At 38.4% G+C, this 18,678-nt stretch overlaps 1 protein-coding gene across 1 annotated transcript in view; it reads left to right on the top strand.

Moving 5' to 3' along the window:
* Window positions 1-18,678, top strand: part of NECAB1 (N-terminal EF-hand calcium binding protein 1) — a 60,835-nt gene that overhangs the window by 36,455 nt on the left and 5,702 nt on the right. The window contains exons 8-12 of the mRNA XM_085308859.1: window positions 7,462-7,596; window positions 10,097-10,211; window positions 13,403-13,479; window positions 16,257-16,307; window positions 17,806-17,918. Coding sequence (XP_085164985.1) covers window positions 7,462-7,596; window positions 10,097-10,211; window positions 13,403-13,479; window positions 16,257-16,307; window positions 17,806-17,918 — 491 coding nt within the window. The remainder of the gene's footprint in view (window positions 1-7,461; window positions 7,597-10,096; window positions 10,212-13,402; window positions 13,480-16,256; window positions 16,308-17,805; window positions 17,919-18,678) is intronic.

Raw genomic sequence — 18,678 nt, 5'->3', positions numbered from 1 at the left:
AAGTGAGGAAACTTATAGACCAAGGAACATGTCTTCCTTAGGTTATCAAGCTGTAAAATTGTTGCTATTTGTCAGTTATTCAGTAAGAACAGGTTTTGTTCTATCGTTTTTATTCCTGATATCAGTATAATTTGTTGCAATTGCAACCTGCTCTCAGTGGTAAATTACTCTACTAGTCAGCAAAGCAGGAAAAAGAATTTCAGGGAGTCATTTAATTACCAAAAATATCATCTTCATAGGAAATAAGGATAATATGGAACATAGGTGTCTAGTGATATGGAGACCTTGGGGATGGATGTCCAGGGTCTTTATGAGGATGTCCAGGACGTCTGCCGAGCCTGGCAGAGAGGACACAGGTCCCACGAGCACCGGCACTTGCACAGTGAAGACCAGCAGCTGAGGCTGGAAGGGGAAGCAAGGGCTGCTTCAGGTGATTTAAAGCYCCCTTCTCCCTAAGGCACTTTATCCTGCAGTCTTGCTAAAAGCCTAGTTGGCTGGTGGCCAAATGACTTAGCTATGGTTATCTTAGAGTAAAAAATGTTTAAGAAATGTAGAAACCACCCCCCTCCCTGAGCCCTTGCCAGCTGTACTGGCTGCTAGGAAGAGCAGCCTCTGGCCAGACTTGGACTTGCTGGCTCTTGCATAGCTAATAGAAAGTGTTTATGAATATTTTGCAGCAAAATGAGAAATTGAAATCTGAAGTAAAAGAAGCACCACAATAACCAGAAAGGACTGTCAGCACAGTAGCAAACTGTTTAGACAAATGTTAGAGATCCCCCCACTGTCTAGTCTCCTGTGCCGCCTTCTGATCACCCTTATTTCATTTTTCCATTTCTTCAGTCTCTTTTTCTCCTCACGCATACAGCAAGATCTTCTTTCTTCCGCAGCAGCGAGCAAGCTCTCAGGCTAGAGTAGCCACGGTACGCTCCTTCAGAGCTGAGTCGGGGCCAGGTGACCTCTGGGTGCGCACACCTCTTGCTGGTGGAAACGTACCACTTCTCTTTGGAGACAGAAGCACTGCAGACTCAAATGGGCCAGTAACGGCAGACAAACGCAGGAAATAAGGGATGGAGATTACATAACTTCTTTTTCAGACTCTGATATAGTCAAACAGTCTTTGCTTTGCGGGGGGGGGGGGTTCCCCTGCTTTTCAAATACTTTATCAAAGAGATGAGGAGATAGGTCTCTGATAGCTGGGAGCAAGGCTCAAGCAAACTAGCAGACACCCTTCATACAGCACTAACCATGGCTGGTTTATAGCCAGTATTTAAATATGCAAAACATAAATCAGCCTTGAATAACTTCAGGATGGAAACAAAAGAGAATCCCAATTCACTCCAGGTGAAACAAGCTCTGGAACAGCCTCTCAACCCCAGCATTTGGGGCCAAAAAAATGTAACTGCCCTTTACCTGTTGCTTGCCAAGATTTAGGAAGGAGGGTGCCTGGTGTGCAACAGAGTGCTATTAGCCTCAGTCACCAGCACAGCATCTCTAATTCTCCGCTCCTATGGAAATGACTCAATTTCTCTGCTTCACTCAGAAAAATTAAGTGAAGTCAATGCAGCCTTACTGTTACAGAAAACTTCTTCAATACGCTAAAAATAGGAACAAGTTAAAATAGAGAAAAGATTGTGCAGGCTGAAAGAATAACACAAGGACATGCAATACTGATGATAGTAATTATAGAGAACACTGCACTCTGGTGGCTTGATATCCATTATAAACCAGAATATCTAGATTTTTTAATCGTATATTTGAATAATAGTAAGGTAGTAATGATTATGTAAATTAGTACAACAAAATAACCTAAAACAAAATAACCAAGAAAAAGYTAGAAAAATATGTCAGTAATTGAGTTCCAGAACTAACATCCTGTTTGAGAAAAAATGAAATTTCAATTTGTTTTTTGTTTCATTGAAATTCATGTTAAATTGGCTGACACTAGTTTTTACATATCACTAGAATTTATTAACAACTTTCACAGAATCACGGTCTTAGTTTCCTTGAAACTGCCCTTTTTATATATGCTCTTTTGCAGGAAAAATGTGCCCTGGTGTAACACATAACTGTACTATACTGCTGCTGCCTGAGAATAGTGACAGGAAGGTATTACTCAGGTTAACTAAACTATTAATTTACATACATTGATTTTAAATGCAGGTCACTTGCTCCTTACATTCATTAATACTTCTTTTCAAGTCAGCACCAGTCTAATACCATTGCTATCTATCATCTTTCTGTTTTTAAGTGGACAAAATGGCCAGATTCAGCTGGAAATGGAAAGTCAGAACAAAAAGGARTTTTTCCTTTTAGTATTTCCTGCATAGAAAGAGAAATCTGTTCAGGATGAAGATTACATAAAGGATTGAGGGTAGACACATGAAGTTCAAAACAAAGAGCAGCAGCGATACATACTAGCAGCTTGCAATGATTATTTTTAATACTTTAAGCCAGCTGATAATAATTAATATCTTACCCCTCTTAAATAATTGCATAGAGTCACAAAACCCTTGTCTGTAATGAAAGGAGCTACGTTGTACATCTACATCACTGCAATCTGACGTATTTTTTAACTGCACACAGTTAATTCTGCCTATTTGTTCAATTGTTTCAAGCTAGCTTTTAATAAGTTTGCACCACTGCACTAATTAAATTGGGCATATATTGTAGCTCTTTTCATAATTTCATATATACAATTCATTCATTGAAAGGACTAATACAGTGAAGCTCCCACCCCCATTTCTCACATAGGCATTTCATTTGGCTCTAATATCAGACCAAACATATCCCTTTGCAATATTAACCGTGGCCATAGTTAAATCTGTGAAATGAGACAAGATTCTAAAGCTAATGTTGATATGGTAAAGAAATTCTAAGTCCTAAAGACCAGCCTCTTTTAACTGAACTCTGAAAACACTTTCAGTGATTTTGAACAAATTTTCAGTAAAAAAGAGGGGGGGGGGGAAATGAAGAAAACAGACGCTTTTCAAACTTTCTTATGTTATATAAATTTCAAAGCTTTATCAAGTTAAAATTTTGGAGAGAATTTTTCAACCAATCCTTTTTGAGCAATCAGAACTCAAGTGATAAAAAAATGACAACATCAAAATATCAAATCTCCACAAAATCTCAGCTATACTAGGCCTTAAAGAAATAATCCCATCTGCAGACACAGTTGTTTCACATATTCTACTTTTTCCGTTGTTACAAAAGTRATTAAATGCAATCTGCAAATTCCTAAAAACAAACCATCCAAAAGTCTTTTCTTTTGACCTTGGATGTCTAGCTTGAATTCCCCTGATATCTTTTTCTTTCTCTAATTTTTGATGAGACACAATTGCCAGTGGTTAGAATTGGAGTCTGGAGGTTTTTGCATAAATCCACGTACACAACTGCTCATCAGCTGTCTGCTGTAAGTTCATGTGGAGAGAGGAATGCTGGTGACAGTGCTAAATATATCACCAGTGGTACCCTCTGCTGTAAGGCAGAGAGAATCCTGTGACTGAACAGCTATTTTTATCCTGGGACACTATTAATGCTATGAGAAATTCTGGAATTTCATTGCATCRGATTTTCTACTTATTTCCTATATAATTTTAAGATCATGGCTTTTACTGTAAGTCRGGTCAAATACATAAAAATTCAAAGAGCTTCAAGTAATGAATTCAGAGAAGTTGTGCAAGGATAATTTAGATATTTACCCTCTTCCCCTCCTCCTACTTCCTTATCAGGATAATAAAAGCTCTTGGGAACTTCTTTGATCTTCTTGTGGAAGTCTTAGATCTACTGGGTCAGAAGAAGCCAATGCTCAAATTTTGCTGGTAGCAGAAGATGTATTAAGTAGTCAGAACTTTTTAAAAAAACACAACCTTAATTAAGTTGATATCCATGCCTTTAAATACAAAAGGGCATAAAAATTACTTCATAACAGAAAAAGAAGCATTTCATCCATCCATTCCTCTGCCAATATTTATTGAAACACTTCACCTACAGCTTTGATGTTTTACTTGTRTTCCTATTATGTAGCCCCAGGAGCATTTGAGAGATTGTGGAGTCTCCATCCTTGGAGACGTTCAAAACTCAACCGGACACAGCCCCGAGCAACCCAGGCTAGCTTTGAAGTTGTCCTTGCTTTGATGGGATTGGACTAGATAACTTATAGATGTCTTTTCCAACCTAAATTATTCTATGATTGATTAAATGGATTTTTTTGTTACACATTTTATTAATAAACTTTTTGCTGTTTCAGCTGACAAATTCAGCTTGTTGGTTCTAGATGCTGAGTGAGATGTTTTTTACTGAGAAGAGAGGATCTGACTTTGCTGCAACAGTTCCCTAGTAAGATCAAAAGATATCTGTGCATAAGGACTAGGCCACCCAAATGCATAGCAAAAAGAACAAAATACGATCTCCAGCCCTCTAGCCTAATGATTTGGGGATTGGGTCTTTCTGTATAAACTTCATAATTGAATTCTGTCACACTCTAGTAGTCTTTACACATCTTGAATCTTGGCAACAGGCTAGGTATTCACAGTGCTTTTTCTCTTTTTTTCTTTTTTAATAAAAAAGAACAATTATAAATTTGTTTTCTGTCATGCATTATTATGCTTTTTGCAGATATATGTATATATAACTAAATTATGTAAAAGAGAACTTGAGAAATGGGATTCCTTCAAAACTAAGGCTACTAGTCCAGACACAAAATACTTGCACAGTCACAAAGACATAAGTGACACAGCTACCAACAGATCAGCCTTTGGCTTAGCCCACAGTTACTCAGTTCTGTCTCTAAAATCACCATCTCTGACACTCTGCAAGTTCCGATACACATACCCGAGGTAATCCAAGGTATTCTGGATTTGCCTTTTCCACACCAGATAAATTGGTTATCCCCACCAAACACAGAGGTTTGCCCCCCCCCCTTCTTTTTCTTCTAAACTTGTTCTCTGCTATTGCTTGCATTTTGATTCCTGGTGGTGCCTTACTTGACTGGATCCATCCATCACTCWTTGGGTCCTTCCTCCTCCTTCTTGAGAGGTTAAACCCTTTCAGTTTGCAGGGCTCTTGCCTCAGTCCTTCTGAAAGAATTCAGTTACCTTTTTGTCTGAGTTAGCTTCAGCTCGCTTGCYGCAAAGAAACAAACGCAGCTATCTTTGTCCTTCACCATCTCAAGGAGCTTCTTTTCCAAAAAGTGGATCAGCACTGTGTCAGGGGAGAGAATCAAAGCTSGAGCTAGGGCTCAAAGGGATCAAAAGAATCACTAAGTCTGAAATGTGGAATCTCTTAGAAGATACCTGAACTGTTCCTACTCCACCTTTACAAAAGGTGAGCCTCCTCTGCTCCYTTTAAGGTACCTGCAAGCCAGTTTTAAAGATCACTGAGACCTTTTTCAGGGAAAATCTGCAATTATATCTATTTTCAGTTGCATAATGGAAGCTCAGTCTTAGCTGCTCACAAAGGTCACAGTTCTACAACTCTTGATGAGGGGACATGTGGAAAATTACCCTCATTCACTCACAATCAATAGAAGTAAAAATRGGAGTGATAGGTTAACACAGACTTATTTTATCTGGACCACCTAAAGTGCTGTGCAGCATAATGAACTGCAATTCATAGTTAATAAAATTGAAGAAAGAGGTCATTTTTCTAGTTCACTTACAGACTTCATCCCATTTTTAATGGGTAGTGCAGTATGCTGGTAATACAAATGCTGTGCATGTCTGTTAATCTGATTCTAACATAGTATATGCTTAATGAATTGATACACATTTTTCTTAACTCAGAATTAACATTTTCTCTCTTCTGGAGAAATATTGTAGTAAAAGGAGAGTGAGGCACTCTTCTCTAGGAAATATACGGTGGTGTAATGATTACAAAGCATTACTGGTAATACCTCATTGTGAAGAACTGGAGTTGAGATTTAATTCGAATTCTCATGGACAATCTTTTTCCCCAAGACTTAAATTATAATAATATTGACAACTTATATGTGTTAAGTATCTTCCATAGTCATCACAGAATCTTACAAGGATGAGTAAAACAGGTGTCTTTTAACAAGCAGGAACTATGACGCTCAACAAGGTGGGCAGAGTTGCCTGGTGTCATTGTCAGTTCAGAACTGTCGTCCTTAAAGCCAAATTCCTCCTTCTCAATACATCTTACAGGCCACTGAGCCACGTTAATTCCCAACCAAAGGGATGTGGCTTGTTTAACCCTTTGATTAGGATGTATAGAGAGACCTCATTTAATGTCCATTACAATCACTAGAAATATTCGCACTAATTTCAGTCTGCAGGTAAGCAATGTTTGCAAATATGGTGAAATTTAAGTGATATCCATGCWGAGAATTTTTATTGAATTCTCCAACTATATAAAGAAAAATATTGAATAGTCACTTGACCTAYTGGGTGCAATGAGTTAAATATTTCTGCATAAAAGAGTTGCAAACACCAATACTTGGGTAAAAAATATATTAGGAAAGAGACTCTGATAATTGTAGGCTTCCAGCGATTATGTCAGAATCCTGCCTACTCAATCTTTACAAAAGATTGTGCATGTCTGATAAGGTAGCCCCAAGCTATTTTCAAAGAAACCTTTAAATAAAACCCAAAGGACAATAGAACAGGAAGAATAAGGGCTAAATCCAACTGCATGTACAAACCTGGAGCACTTCCAATGAAAAAGCTTATTAACTTTCAGATGCAGGAAAGCATTTCTGAAGGAGTCAAAAAGCAGCCAGCTGGAGACAACATACATGTTGTCTACCCCATCGCACAGGCTACAAGGGCCCACCTAAACAGTCTGTAAAAGAATCATTTTGATAGACATTTTCAGTTGTAATTCAGAATGCTGGTAACAGATTCAGCATGACTATGAACTGAAACTCTGCAGAGATATCTGTAGCATTTATTTCTTTGGATGTGCTTTGATTATCCTCTTTTGGTGAGGTTGTTTTGGCATTCAAAAGCTTGCAATAAACGGTCAGTTCTATCACTTCTATTCATTCATATTTTGTTCATTTGTTTCCAAATGCACTGATGAAAGCTGAGAAATTAAAGCATACCATCAATTTCTACCATCAGGTTTTATTTAGCTGCCTATGTTACATAAATTCTCACATGTTGTTCTAACATGCCACAGAGAATCAAAATCAGTACAAATTAAATGATCTCCGTCACGTGCAACAACGTTTTAAATCAGTTAGAATGGAGAAGTCAGCAAATTTAGGATAAATTAGCCTTCTTGAATAATAAGATGTGCTACCTTCAGCATGTGTGGGAACAGGGCATAAACCTGAAAATTCAGAGATCTTTTTGTTCAAAATACAAAGTTGCTTATGCAGTTTGCATGCATAAGCACCAGAACGTTCATGTTTCTTCTCTTCTGAATTAAATCTGAATCTCCTCTCACGTATTTTTAACATATTAGGCTAATTATCACCAATTTTTAATTTATTTTTAGGACTATCAGGAAGCTTCTAATTTGGAGCAGTTTGTGACTCGCTTTCTTTTGAAGGAAACACTGAATCAGCTTCAGTCCCTCCAGACCTCTCTAGAGTGTGCCATGGAAACCACAGAGGAGCAGACTCAGCAAGAAAGGGGAGCCAGCTTTCCACCCAACGTGGAGCAAGGGGATGAGGAGCTGGGGACCGAGAACGGTGTTAGAAATGGGTAAGCTGTATGTGGATGCAAAATATATTAGGAAGCTGATTTGGGCATTGAACTTCCAAAGACTGTTTTATGCTTCACCTGGTCCCCAGTGCAGGGAATAACAGGAGAAATAAGGACATTTTTAAAAAAAATTCCATATAAAAACTGACACTAATATGAGTTTTCCTTAAAATGAATAAAGGCAGACTCCACTCTCTAATCCTCTGGTGCATAGCTTGTTAGAGGACTGAGAGATTGCTGAGACTGTGAGCATTTTGTTACATCTTGTTCTCTGCTCCTTTACCTTAAAAAAGAAATAACTATTGACTATTTAATATCACATGCAAAAACCAGACCGCTGCAGTGCTGACAGTTTTGTAATTACTAAGACCACAGACAGTCTCCTTATTTGCTTCTTCAGCCTTTATGAGTTTTTTTTCATTTGTGGCTACACAACAGTCCCAATTTTCACAGGAGAAATAGCCAGGGTCTTGCCTGTTACAGCTGCCTCCTAGAACACAGGACCCATATACTGGTTTACACACAGCCCTATAAACTTTCAACAACCTGGGGAACCCATACACATTCAAAAGGTTTCAGTGAATTTAATAGCATCACCTTAGGGATGAGAGTTTAATCACCAAAACAACTTTTTTGAAAATGTATTTGGCTTCATGTGTTTTCCTCAGTATGTTATTGTTAAAGACGATAGGGAAAACAAAAAAACAAAAGTTGTTGTGTCTGCCCTTTAGGATGGACAAAGATGATCTCAACATTTCATGAGTTATAAAATACATTACTTTTTCATTCTTTCTCTCGAAAATGTGAGTTTCTTGCTTGCTTTGGTGTTGGTAGTGAGATCTCGGAAGTACACATATAATAACGTGACTTGGGCCYTACCCTTCATTCCACATCAATTCAAACCATTCCTATAGTCTAAAGGAAAGGCAGAGAAAAGGGGGAGACGCAGAAAGCTTAAGAAACAGAAGTTCAGACCAGTTTTTATACTGCAAAAGAGCAATGAAACAAACATTTTAAAATTTGATTTGATTTCTCTCACAGAATCAGAGCTGGAGCCCATTTTGGGCATGCTAAGCCATCCTCTGGATTAATCATTGGCTTCTGCTCTGACTTGCCTTTTAGGACTGCCTCCCTAGAAATGAAGTCTAGAAAGACCATCYGTGTAACTCAAATCACTAACTTGGGTGCTGAGATTTGGGTAACATGAGAATCCCTTTTGTTGTTAGCTTTCTCTTCTGACAGAGCGTTTCTTTTTCCGGGTTTGTCAGTATAGCTGTTGAGAAATATCCTCTTGGATTTCCACTATGGTTTRTGGCAAATAAAATTAGAAGAAGGAGTTGAAATAAGTTGATCCAAATACTATCTCCCCCATTTTCTGATATAGCAGTGCAAGAAACAAAAGCCARGTCAACTCAGTACTTTACAGCTATTTTGGAGGCAATGAGGAGACTTCCTAGTGCAGATGCCCCAGTAAACAGATGCCCCATGTCAAATTCATCTTATTTGCCTCTAACTTAAATCAGAAGCAAACTTCTCACGTTGGGGAAGTGCCACAATTTGGCTGACTGTTAAAGCATTTTATCCTGTTCATATGCTGCAGTAAATAACATCCTGAAATATCCCTTTAGATATTTCGTGAGGTTTTGATGAGGTTTGGCTTCATTCTGTGCTTCAGGAAACAGCACAGCCTTCCAAAGCAGTTATCTGCAAGTTATTTCCTGAACTGTTTAGATTCCTATCTAATATTCTTTGCAACTAACCAAACATTCAAAATGTAGTCCTGGTCCTTCAGTACTCCTCACTTGAACCATGAAGAAGAAACCACTGGAGACAGCCCTCAGTGCACATACAACTCTCAATCTGTAACGTTTCAGTACTGGTCCCAGAAATGCATTTGCTGTCTATCCAGCATTAACTAATTTTCATAATCATTGCTTCCTTATCAACGGGTATATGTTGTTGTTTATCTTTTTTACTGTTAAGCTGAAAGAGTAAGCGTATTTTCTCAACTAAAAGTTCAAGTTTGATCCCTGATTGTCAGGTGCTTGTGTGACCCCAGGTCTGCCACAGAGACGCTAGGAATTGTGACAGATCCATGTGGGTTAGGTAAAAAAAAATAAAAAAAAAAAAAAAAAAAAAAAAAAAAAAAAAAAAAATCGCATCACTGACTTGATTTATCTAGCTTTATCACTGTAAAAGACTGGCGTAAGTTACCAACTTAACACTTCCCCCCCTCCCCTTCTGTAATGACTAGCAATCTAAGCACATTTAATTATTAATTGTGAAAATCTAGAAAATAATTTAGTAGTCTCAAAAGGTGTTTCTTCACTCAAAAATAGAACGTACTAACGTATTTTGTGAAAACGGAAAGAAAAGAGTAGCTCATTCACATGTATTACCTTATGACCTGTCCTCTTTTTCTACACAGACAAGGCCCCACAAAACCAGAAGTGCTCTCAATTCAAYGGCCAGGAAAACGTTCAGCTCGAAGGCTTCAAAGAAACAATAGCCTGTYGCCAAACAGCCCTCATTTTAATGCAGGTTTGGTATTTCACATTTTAAATGCACTTTAAATACCTGCACAAACACAYGCACACACCCCAAAGCCTTAATCTAGAAATGCTAATCAACTCAAGTGCTTTACTAACAGAAATCAACCTTCAATTTGACATAACAGGTATTAGTGCAAAATGTAAAGAAAACAAATATATAGCCATAGATCTGAATCGATAAAAATACATACATAATTATGGGCCAAATTCTCCTTTGCACCGACTCCTCTTTGACAGCGCACAGGGATATTATTTTGGGGCTGTGGGTTGACTCAGCATTTCTTAGGGAATATTTATAGCCTGCAGATGAAGGAAAAGTTGAGATTATAGAGAACCAGGTTGTCTATCATGACTTACATCACAGCTGAGGGGAACAAGCAAGATACTGAAAGGGGAAAATACAAAATCTGAAGGAAGAGAAGATTTAATTTAAGATGACATGAAAAATCTGAAACACGACTTCCGCTTTGGAAAAAATAAGAGGGTAAAAAATGGATTCTTTGGAAGCAGTAATATTAAACCCAAGGCTGCAGTGAAGGCATCTTCAGGCTTAGTGGCAGCTCTCAGAGTTAAGGCATACGCACATATGTTTGAGATATCAAACACCACAATAGGTCAAGCCCATTTCTTGACCTGTCACATAGATCTCGCTGTTTGCTGCCACGTGCTTACCTCCTCCTTTTTAATGCCATTTAGGAGACCCTTCTCCCATGTGCTGCCGTGACTCACTTTCTGCCACTCAGTGAAATGATGCTGTTCATTCAACGCAGTGCTACACGCTGCTCTTTGGCCCCTTGCTGTGACCCGCTGGTGCCTGTGACAAGGAAGGTCTCGTGCTGTGGTTACTGCATTCCTGATTCACAGAGTACAGAGGGACCCACACATACCCATACCATACCACAACCTGCTACTGTGTTAATGCAGCCCTAACGAGCCAACAGCTTTCTCAACAGCTATTCTAGTGTATTTTGCTAGATAAGCGTCTTTCATCTCGATTTGTGTTTGACTTAGCATTTTGTCTTCCTGCTTACCGACTGCTGTCCGTATGCACAGCTGTACCATAGGTGCATACCCCCGAGCATGCAAGCCAGCACGTCTTCAGCCACTCTACCTGTTGGGGTAAAGCCATACTTTGCCTCCCCTATGAATCACACCTGTGGTATGCCCTCAGCATTAGGATTTGTTTGATCAAAATATATTCCAAATATCATAAGAGCTCTGAGCTGGAAGAGGAATGGGTTATGAATATGTGTATCGATAATGCACATTGAAAAGTTTCCATTTTGAAAAGCAACTTTTAATCACTTATGTGAACATTCATACTATGGGTGACTGCAGGAAGTGCTCTCATAGCACACACACCYGCTCTCTGGAATATTGCCCTTTCCATCTGAAAGCCTCAGGTATCACAGAACAGTAAATTTTCTAGAGGCTTTAGGGAGGCTCAGAGATACCTGTGCTTTTGTATAACTACATTTACTAGCTAGATGATAGCAGGTATCACTATAGGAGAGGTGCAGAGCTAAGAATTCTTCTGAAAGGATCGTGTCATATCCAAACATCCAAACATCCAAAAAAAGATTCAAAATACAGTTAACATCCAGTGGCTTCAGTCTTTGCTGCTGACTTCTGTGACTTGTTTAAAAAAGATGAAATGTAACCACTCTTAAGTTGGTCAAAATTTGCAGTCACCACAGGCAAAATTTGCACATCTCCAAAGCATCTCAAATCTCAAAAGCAAAAYTCAAAAACAAAAATGTAGTGTAGGAAAGATCAGTCCTAATGGTCATTATTTCTCCAGCTCACCAAACTTACGTAATAGCACCTAAGAGCACTGTTTGGTTGGAAAGGTAAAGAAGGATCGTTGGCTGAAGGCAACACCCCAGTATTGTTAGCAAATCTACTACAGAGAGTCCACTGCAAGACTATACACCTAATTAGTATGAGAACACAASAAAAACCTGTAAGATGCCATGTTGCAGATGAATGTAACAAAGCTGAAACCCCCTCAGAGTAAGTGAAAAAAACAACTAGTGCTGCTAAATGAAACTTTTTGGAACTAATAAAACCCCATATTCTTAATACAGAGGAGAGAGACACTGTAGGGGAACATGTCAACAGGCTCCTTCAGGAATTACAGATCCCTCAACAAACCGTGCCTGAAACCCAGATCATTTAGCTACACATGTACACCTGATTAAGTCAGTTTTTGCTGTCCATGAGGATGGTACTTCTTGGGAAGGAACAGGTACACTCTTGATCCTTGAATAATCTGGGAATCACACTGAGAAAAGCACTGTGTGGGGACACYGAGAGCACCAACAGGCTGATCATGGTAAGGCTGTTGGGGTTGGGGCCCTAACAGTAGGTCTGGTGTCTCTCTGCAAGTGTTGGAAAGATSCAGTAGCTTAAGCTGCCTTGGCCATGCTGGGACAATTAAAGACAGTGTTGACGACACTTCTTTGACTTTCCTCAGTGCTCTCAGGGAAAAGAGGGATTGCAGAGAAGACGTAYTGCACGATCTGCTCGTGGGCTGCATGTGGAAGGAGTCCCAGAGACYGGCTCGCCATGGAACAGCAGAGCTGACTTACAGAAATTCCTTTCTGCAAAGATTAAGAAATAGGCAATAATACCTAGACTCCTTTCCTAAATTATCAGTCACTATAAAGAGTAGTCCAAACAGAGCGTGGCTCTAGTTCTTCAGGATATCCAGATTCGTGTTTTCTCCCCCACAACCCCCACATTTTATCTTGACCCACTCAAACTAGCAGAAGTGCTAGCAAAGAGAAAGCTTTAACCCCCTAAAAAGTTACCTTGCATTTTGAGTAGAATGTGCTYGGGTTATGAGTTGGTTCCTTCTGCAGAGGAGGGTATTCCTTTCTCCAGCTGTCAGAGCGATTTCAAAAACACTGGAGTTAGTTTAGAATGTAATTTTGCATTGGATTTGCATTTTGTCTTGGATTTCTACTGGTTTTAAGGAAGRAAATCATTGTTACAATTAAAATCACGTTTAACTAGTTATACCTAAATGAACATTCAATTAATTGTACCACAATCTTCTGTCAAGAAACAAAATTAATTGCAAACTGAATTAAACTTCTTTTTTACATAATAAATGAATATACCACATCCCAACACACTTGATAACATTTTATTCTTCATTATTTATATTTTCCAAAGGTTGGACTGAGGAAGACAGTCAGTGGATAACCCAGGTAAACAGACTCCAAAAGCTGATTAACAGACTGGAAAAGAAGGTATGCATTTCTTCTTATCTGTTCTTTCTCTCATTTTCAGTAAAGATTTCTGAAGGAATTCTTAAAACCACAAATACCTATCAATGTCCTAGTCATACCGTCTTTCCAACTAGTAATGACTGAAACTTCAGCATCAGCTAAGTGAGCTAAAGCTCATTAAATGCCTACATTTTCCTTTCACCTTGCTTATTCCTGTTTCATGAGTGCAAGATCCAATCAATATTTACACAGCTATATTTTGAAGTTGACAGACAAATGAGTGTATTTAATGCTGGACATGCACATGCTGTATATTCACAAAGCGCGCTCCTTGCATATATTAACAACTACAAAAACATTGCCATGGGACTCTTAAGGTTGTTGTATATGTGACATGCTGTGCACAAAATGGCTAAAATAGGTACATTTCAGGCTTCRTGTAAAGCTGTGTCGCTGTCAGATTTTTTGATTTTCTGGATTAAAAAAACGGGATTGATTTTGACAAAACAAAATGACAAATCCAAAAATAAGTATCTTATTTGGAGATGTTTTCACCCTTTCTAGAAAAGAAGTAACAATTTGGAAATGAAAGCATAACTCCAAATTAAAAAAAAATAACATTGAACTCAAAGGTTGSGGTTTTCCACCCTTTCCTTCCCCTTCAATCCCCCCAGGTAAAGCTGTTGCACTGAATTTGATCAAGGTTCTCAAAACGTCAGAAAAAAAATTACTGGTCATTTTTAAAGTTACCCGCCAGTGTCACAAATCCCACCAGTGGAAACTCCAGCCATTSCCCAAACACAGCACACCACGATCTTCTCACTGCCAGCTATCCAACACGGGTTTCCACACTTCCCCTGGACATCTCCACAGATCCTACTTTTCATTAAGATCTGAAAAGCCACATTAAATGCAACACTATCTTCCAGTTGTACATTACTTCTGCTTGTTTTGGGGAACAGGGGTCTCTCCTTCTAGGATCTGAAAAGTTTTTTTTTTTTTTTCATAGAAGGAAGGAAAAGAGGGCAGAAGTGAGGTGTAAACTCCTATATAGTTCCCTATACGAAGTGTCCCAGCTGACAGATTTCAGAGAGATGCTAAGGAAGAAGCTGAATTCCATGAATGTTGGGACCTGGGAGATTTCTCCTCCCTGGCCTACTAGAGCCAAGCGCACTCTCCGACCCAGGAGGTTTCYCGTGCCTCGGTCTGACAGCTGCTGCTGCTGCTCCTCTCCGCAGGTGCAGGCCGTGGCTGGGCACGAGGCAGACACGCACGCAGAGCTGGTCTCACACCCCAAGACAAGGGCCCTCACCCGCACCACGCACACGACCACGGCCTAGCGAAGGCTCGGGCCAGGGCATAGCCACCCGCCTGCACTCCACAGCTTTCCTAGAGTTCATTTCTGCATCAGAAAAGCAATTACGCAGCAGTTGCCRTATTAATGGCATTTCAGTAGCAATTTTACTTCTCTGAATAAAGTACATTTTGAAATTTTAAAATCCTTCATGAATCTCTTTTGGTCCAGCTTTACTTCCAACTCCGCTTTGGAAACAGCAGTTYGCAGGCCTACCCCAGTGACCTCCTGACATGCCAAAATGAGTTTATGGAAACTTTAAAAGAATTTTACTGAAAAATGAAACTTGGCATATGGCAATAATGCAACAGAAATGTTACAGAAAACAGTTTTCTTCTCTATCTGAAGTGTCTGCACTGAGAAATGAGCTATCAAAAGATTTTTTTTCCTCCCCACATGATTTTCTATGCAAATTCTGCCCRAGAGGTGCAGTTACAAGCAGTAAACGTGTGAATACTATTTTGTTGCTGACTTGCTCTGCCATGGGCTGTTGGTGGAGTTTCCATGTTCATTTGGATTCTAGCTGCACACCTCTTACCATCTTCTCAGGAAGTATAGTATTTTGTGCTGGCAAAATGCCAGCAAAATYACCCATTTGGATGTAGAAAAATCTGTTTATCTTTGTGACACAAGAGTTGTTTGCAATAAGTGAAGCACCACTGACAAACAGTGAATTTTGCTCTGCTTGMTTATTGCAACTATTTCTGCTTTTTCAGGTGCTAAAATATCTATGTATGACTGGGTATCACRTGGATCTACTATATAAATTATAATTGTGTGTGCATTACTAGATGGTGCTGGCACAAAATCACTGAATCATTAAACACACATCTAGTTTCCATAYGAAGCAAGCGTTATCACTTCCTTAYGAACGTAYCTGTTYGCTGCTGCTTAGTCTGTCTTCAGAAGCAAGAGCAGCAGAGGAGCRCAGAAACCTACCTTRAATCATTTGCACGCTACTTTGCAATCCTAGAAGAGACTCACTTGTGACTGTAAAAGTTTCTGGAAATGTTTCTTTTGTATAAAGTTTTTCATTACAATAGAAGAGTAGCTAACATTCAGTTTATTCCAGATGACCATGCTGCTCACCTCCCCGCCACAAGTCAAGGAGACAGCTGTCTTTTCTGAATGAAGTCCAACATTTGCGAACAGATTTGTTACAAATGAAAAACTACCCATTCTTGGTTTAAGTTACTTGATTTGAAAAAGCCAAAACATTTTAAGTAAGAGTATACAGAACAGCCTAAGTTGAATTTAACCACTGAACCGTGCAACACTCCAAACAATGCTTATATTAGAGTTCCTGCTATTAAACAAGGAGCTTAATTAAAATTTCTGGAGATAAAACAGAACCGAGCTATTAGTTTGCTAAGAAAGAAAGTCAAGATTACATCTGTAGTATTACCTCTTACACTTCTATTTTTTTTTTTCAATTGCCTGAAAGGACCTAAAGGTTGAACCATTTGAAGAAGTTTTGGAAGAAAATGCAAGATCTGTAAGTGTTTTTCAAGATAATGACTTTTGACATTTGATTTTCAGTTCTAGGTATTGAGACAACAATCTCACCTGCTTTTTTTTTTTTAATTCTCACTTTTCCAAGTGGCAAGAATATATTAATATATTTAATTCCACAAAATGCACTGTGCAAGAAGCAACAAAGCAAAGCAAAACCTCTAATACTTGGGCATGACTTTTACAGCAATTTTTGCATTGTTTTCAAAAGGTACAGTGAGCCAAAAACAGCTCACAAAAGGAGGAAAGGGCATCATTAAAAAGATTTACTCACATTGGCAGCAATGTTTATGGGGTTGTAGCTTCTCTGCTCCTTTACTATCACTTAAGGCTGCATGCATCAGGGTTGTACAGCCTCCCTCACAAAACTGCTACAGCAAACCTTAAGATGATAAGAAAACATCTATAATTGTGTTCATGTCCCAAGATTCAACTCAATTTTTCAAATATCCTAGTATTCCTAAATTTCCAGACTTTGAATCTAACAACAAAATGAAAATCAAATACATATAAAAAAAATAACCAAAACTGATATTTATCAAACTGCTGATCATGAAGAGTTACATTTGATTTTTTTCTTAAATGAGATCAAACAAAATTACTAGACTGGTTGCTTTATGAGGGGGTAAGCCATGACACAACAGCATCAAGAATCAAGACAGAAAAGAGTCAAACCTGTGCTACAATGAAGTTGTACTGGTCAGGTCTTTCTTTAAATATTTAGTCAGGGCAATTGGCAAGTTTAAATGAATGAGCCAATAGGCAAGCTACTTAAATGATGAAACAGAACRATAAGCACAGCAGTGAGGATAAACAGGTATTCTCTAGTGCTAAGTGTTTCTATGGTTTTTGCTATTTGTCAATATTATCCTTTTTATTTTTTTATGGAAAGGTGGAGAAAAAACTCCTATTCATTAACTAACATGGGCTGCCTTAGGCATCTCATTCAGGTATGAGTCAGAGCTCTGAAAGGTGTTTTTTTTTTTTAATGCATTTTCTAAGCAGTCAGAAAAGGAGGTAAGAACACCTCAATGAAATGCAATATTGCATCTAATTCAAGTTATGGGCATATTCTCTTATCTCAGACTTCACTCTTGCTTGCATACACATTCACCCAAAGAAATATTTTCACTTTATTATTATTTCAAAGATCAACGTTTGCTTTACACTTTTCCAAAGAGACTCTCTCATCCAGAGTTTGGACAACTTGCATCATTTCTCTGAGGTGGACGCTCATTTGGGGCATTTTCCTTTTTAGAATTCCATTCTGTGCATCAGCCTACCTAGGTGTAAAAGCTACAGTCATACGCTACTCTACTTATCCATTTCAGAGCACTAAAATAGGCACTGCGAACTTTTAAGGAAACTTGTGGTTTTTCTTCAGTGATTCAATGTTTTTATCATTTTATAACAGAYTTTCTTAAAGTACAAGGAATCCATAGCACATTATGACAATAATACTATGATGTTATTTGTATCAGCATATAATGATCGTTCAACGTCAAATGTCTGTGCTAGAAGAGGAGAGGGAAGCATTCCAGCTTGCTCTGAAACAGTACGTGGAATCCGCTTCTGCTCAGGGTGGCTGCCTGCAGTAAGTACAGTGGTACTGGGATGTAATATATTTCCTTGAATAACCTCTGAATTGCAGTGGACTATTTAATGAAGAGAGAATCCGCAACATCTTCCTTCCTGGGTGGATTATGTGTGTGTATTAAGATAGAGTAGTTGTAAGAAAAGTAAACCCAGAAAGAAATGTCAAAAGTATATGCAAGTACCTTCACTGATACCACAAAAATTTAACGAACTAAATAAAAACTGAACCTATGAACAGAATAAGAATTGAATCTTACTATGAAAAATTGGCATCCTATCACTCATTTTAAAAAATAATAAAAATAATAATAATACAGGATATTCCAAAGATAGCACACACTCTTTTAAGGCTTCTCTGCTGTGCAGGTTGCCAGTTCACAGCTTCCTGAGGCTCCTAGGCTGACAACCTCCATGGGAAAACTGATCACCCTGGTAAGGGAGCAACTTAGTAGCTTGGTTTCCAGCTCTCTGCTTGGAAGTTTTCAAAATCATCCATTTTGCTCATCTGTTTTAGATTTCCAGTCATAATGAAGAATAAAAAAAATTTTTTTGAAAAGCATAGTTTCCTTGAAAGTATGGTTCTGCTTTGCTCCTTTTAGAAGGAAATAAAGCATTAGAACAGGGTCAGGAATTAGTTTTGAGTCACCACTGTACTGAATTTCTTAAATGAAACCTTTTTGAAAAAGCTACTAATATATGCAACTAGAGAAAATTACAAAACAAATATTTTTATAATGTGTACAAACATGCAATCTTCC

This window comes from Rhea americana, unplaced genomic scaffold, assembly GCF_003343005.1.
Source record: "Rhea americana isolate MKP2758 unplaced genomic scaffold, rheAme1 scaffold_0, whole genome shotgun sequence".
Taxonomy (NCBI): domain Eukaryota; kingdom Metazoa; phylum Chordata; class Aves; order Rheiformes; family Rheidae; genus Rhea; species Rhea americana.
This window is presented reverse-complemented; position numbering and strand designations above follow the sequence as displayed.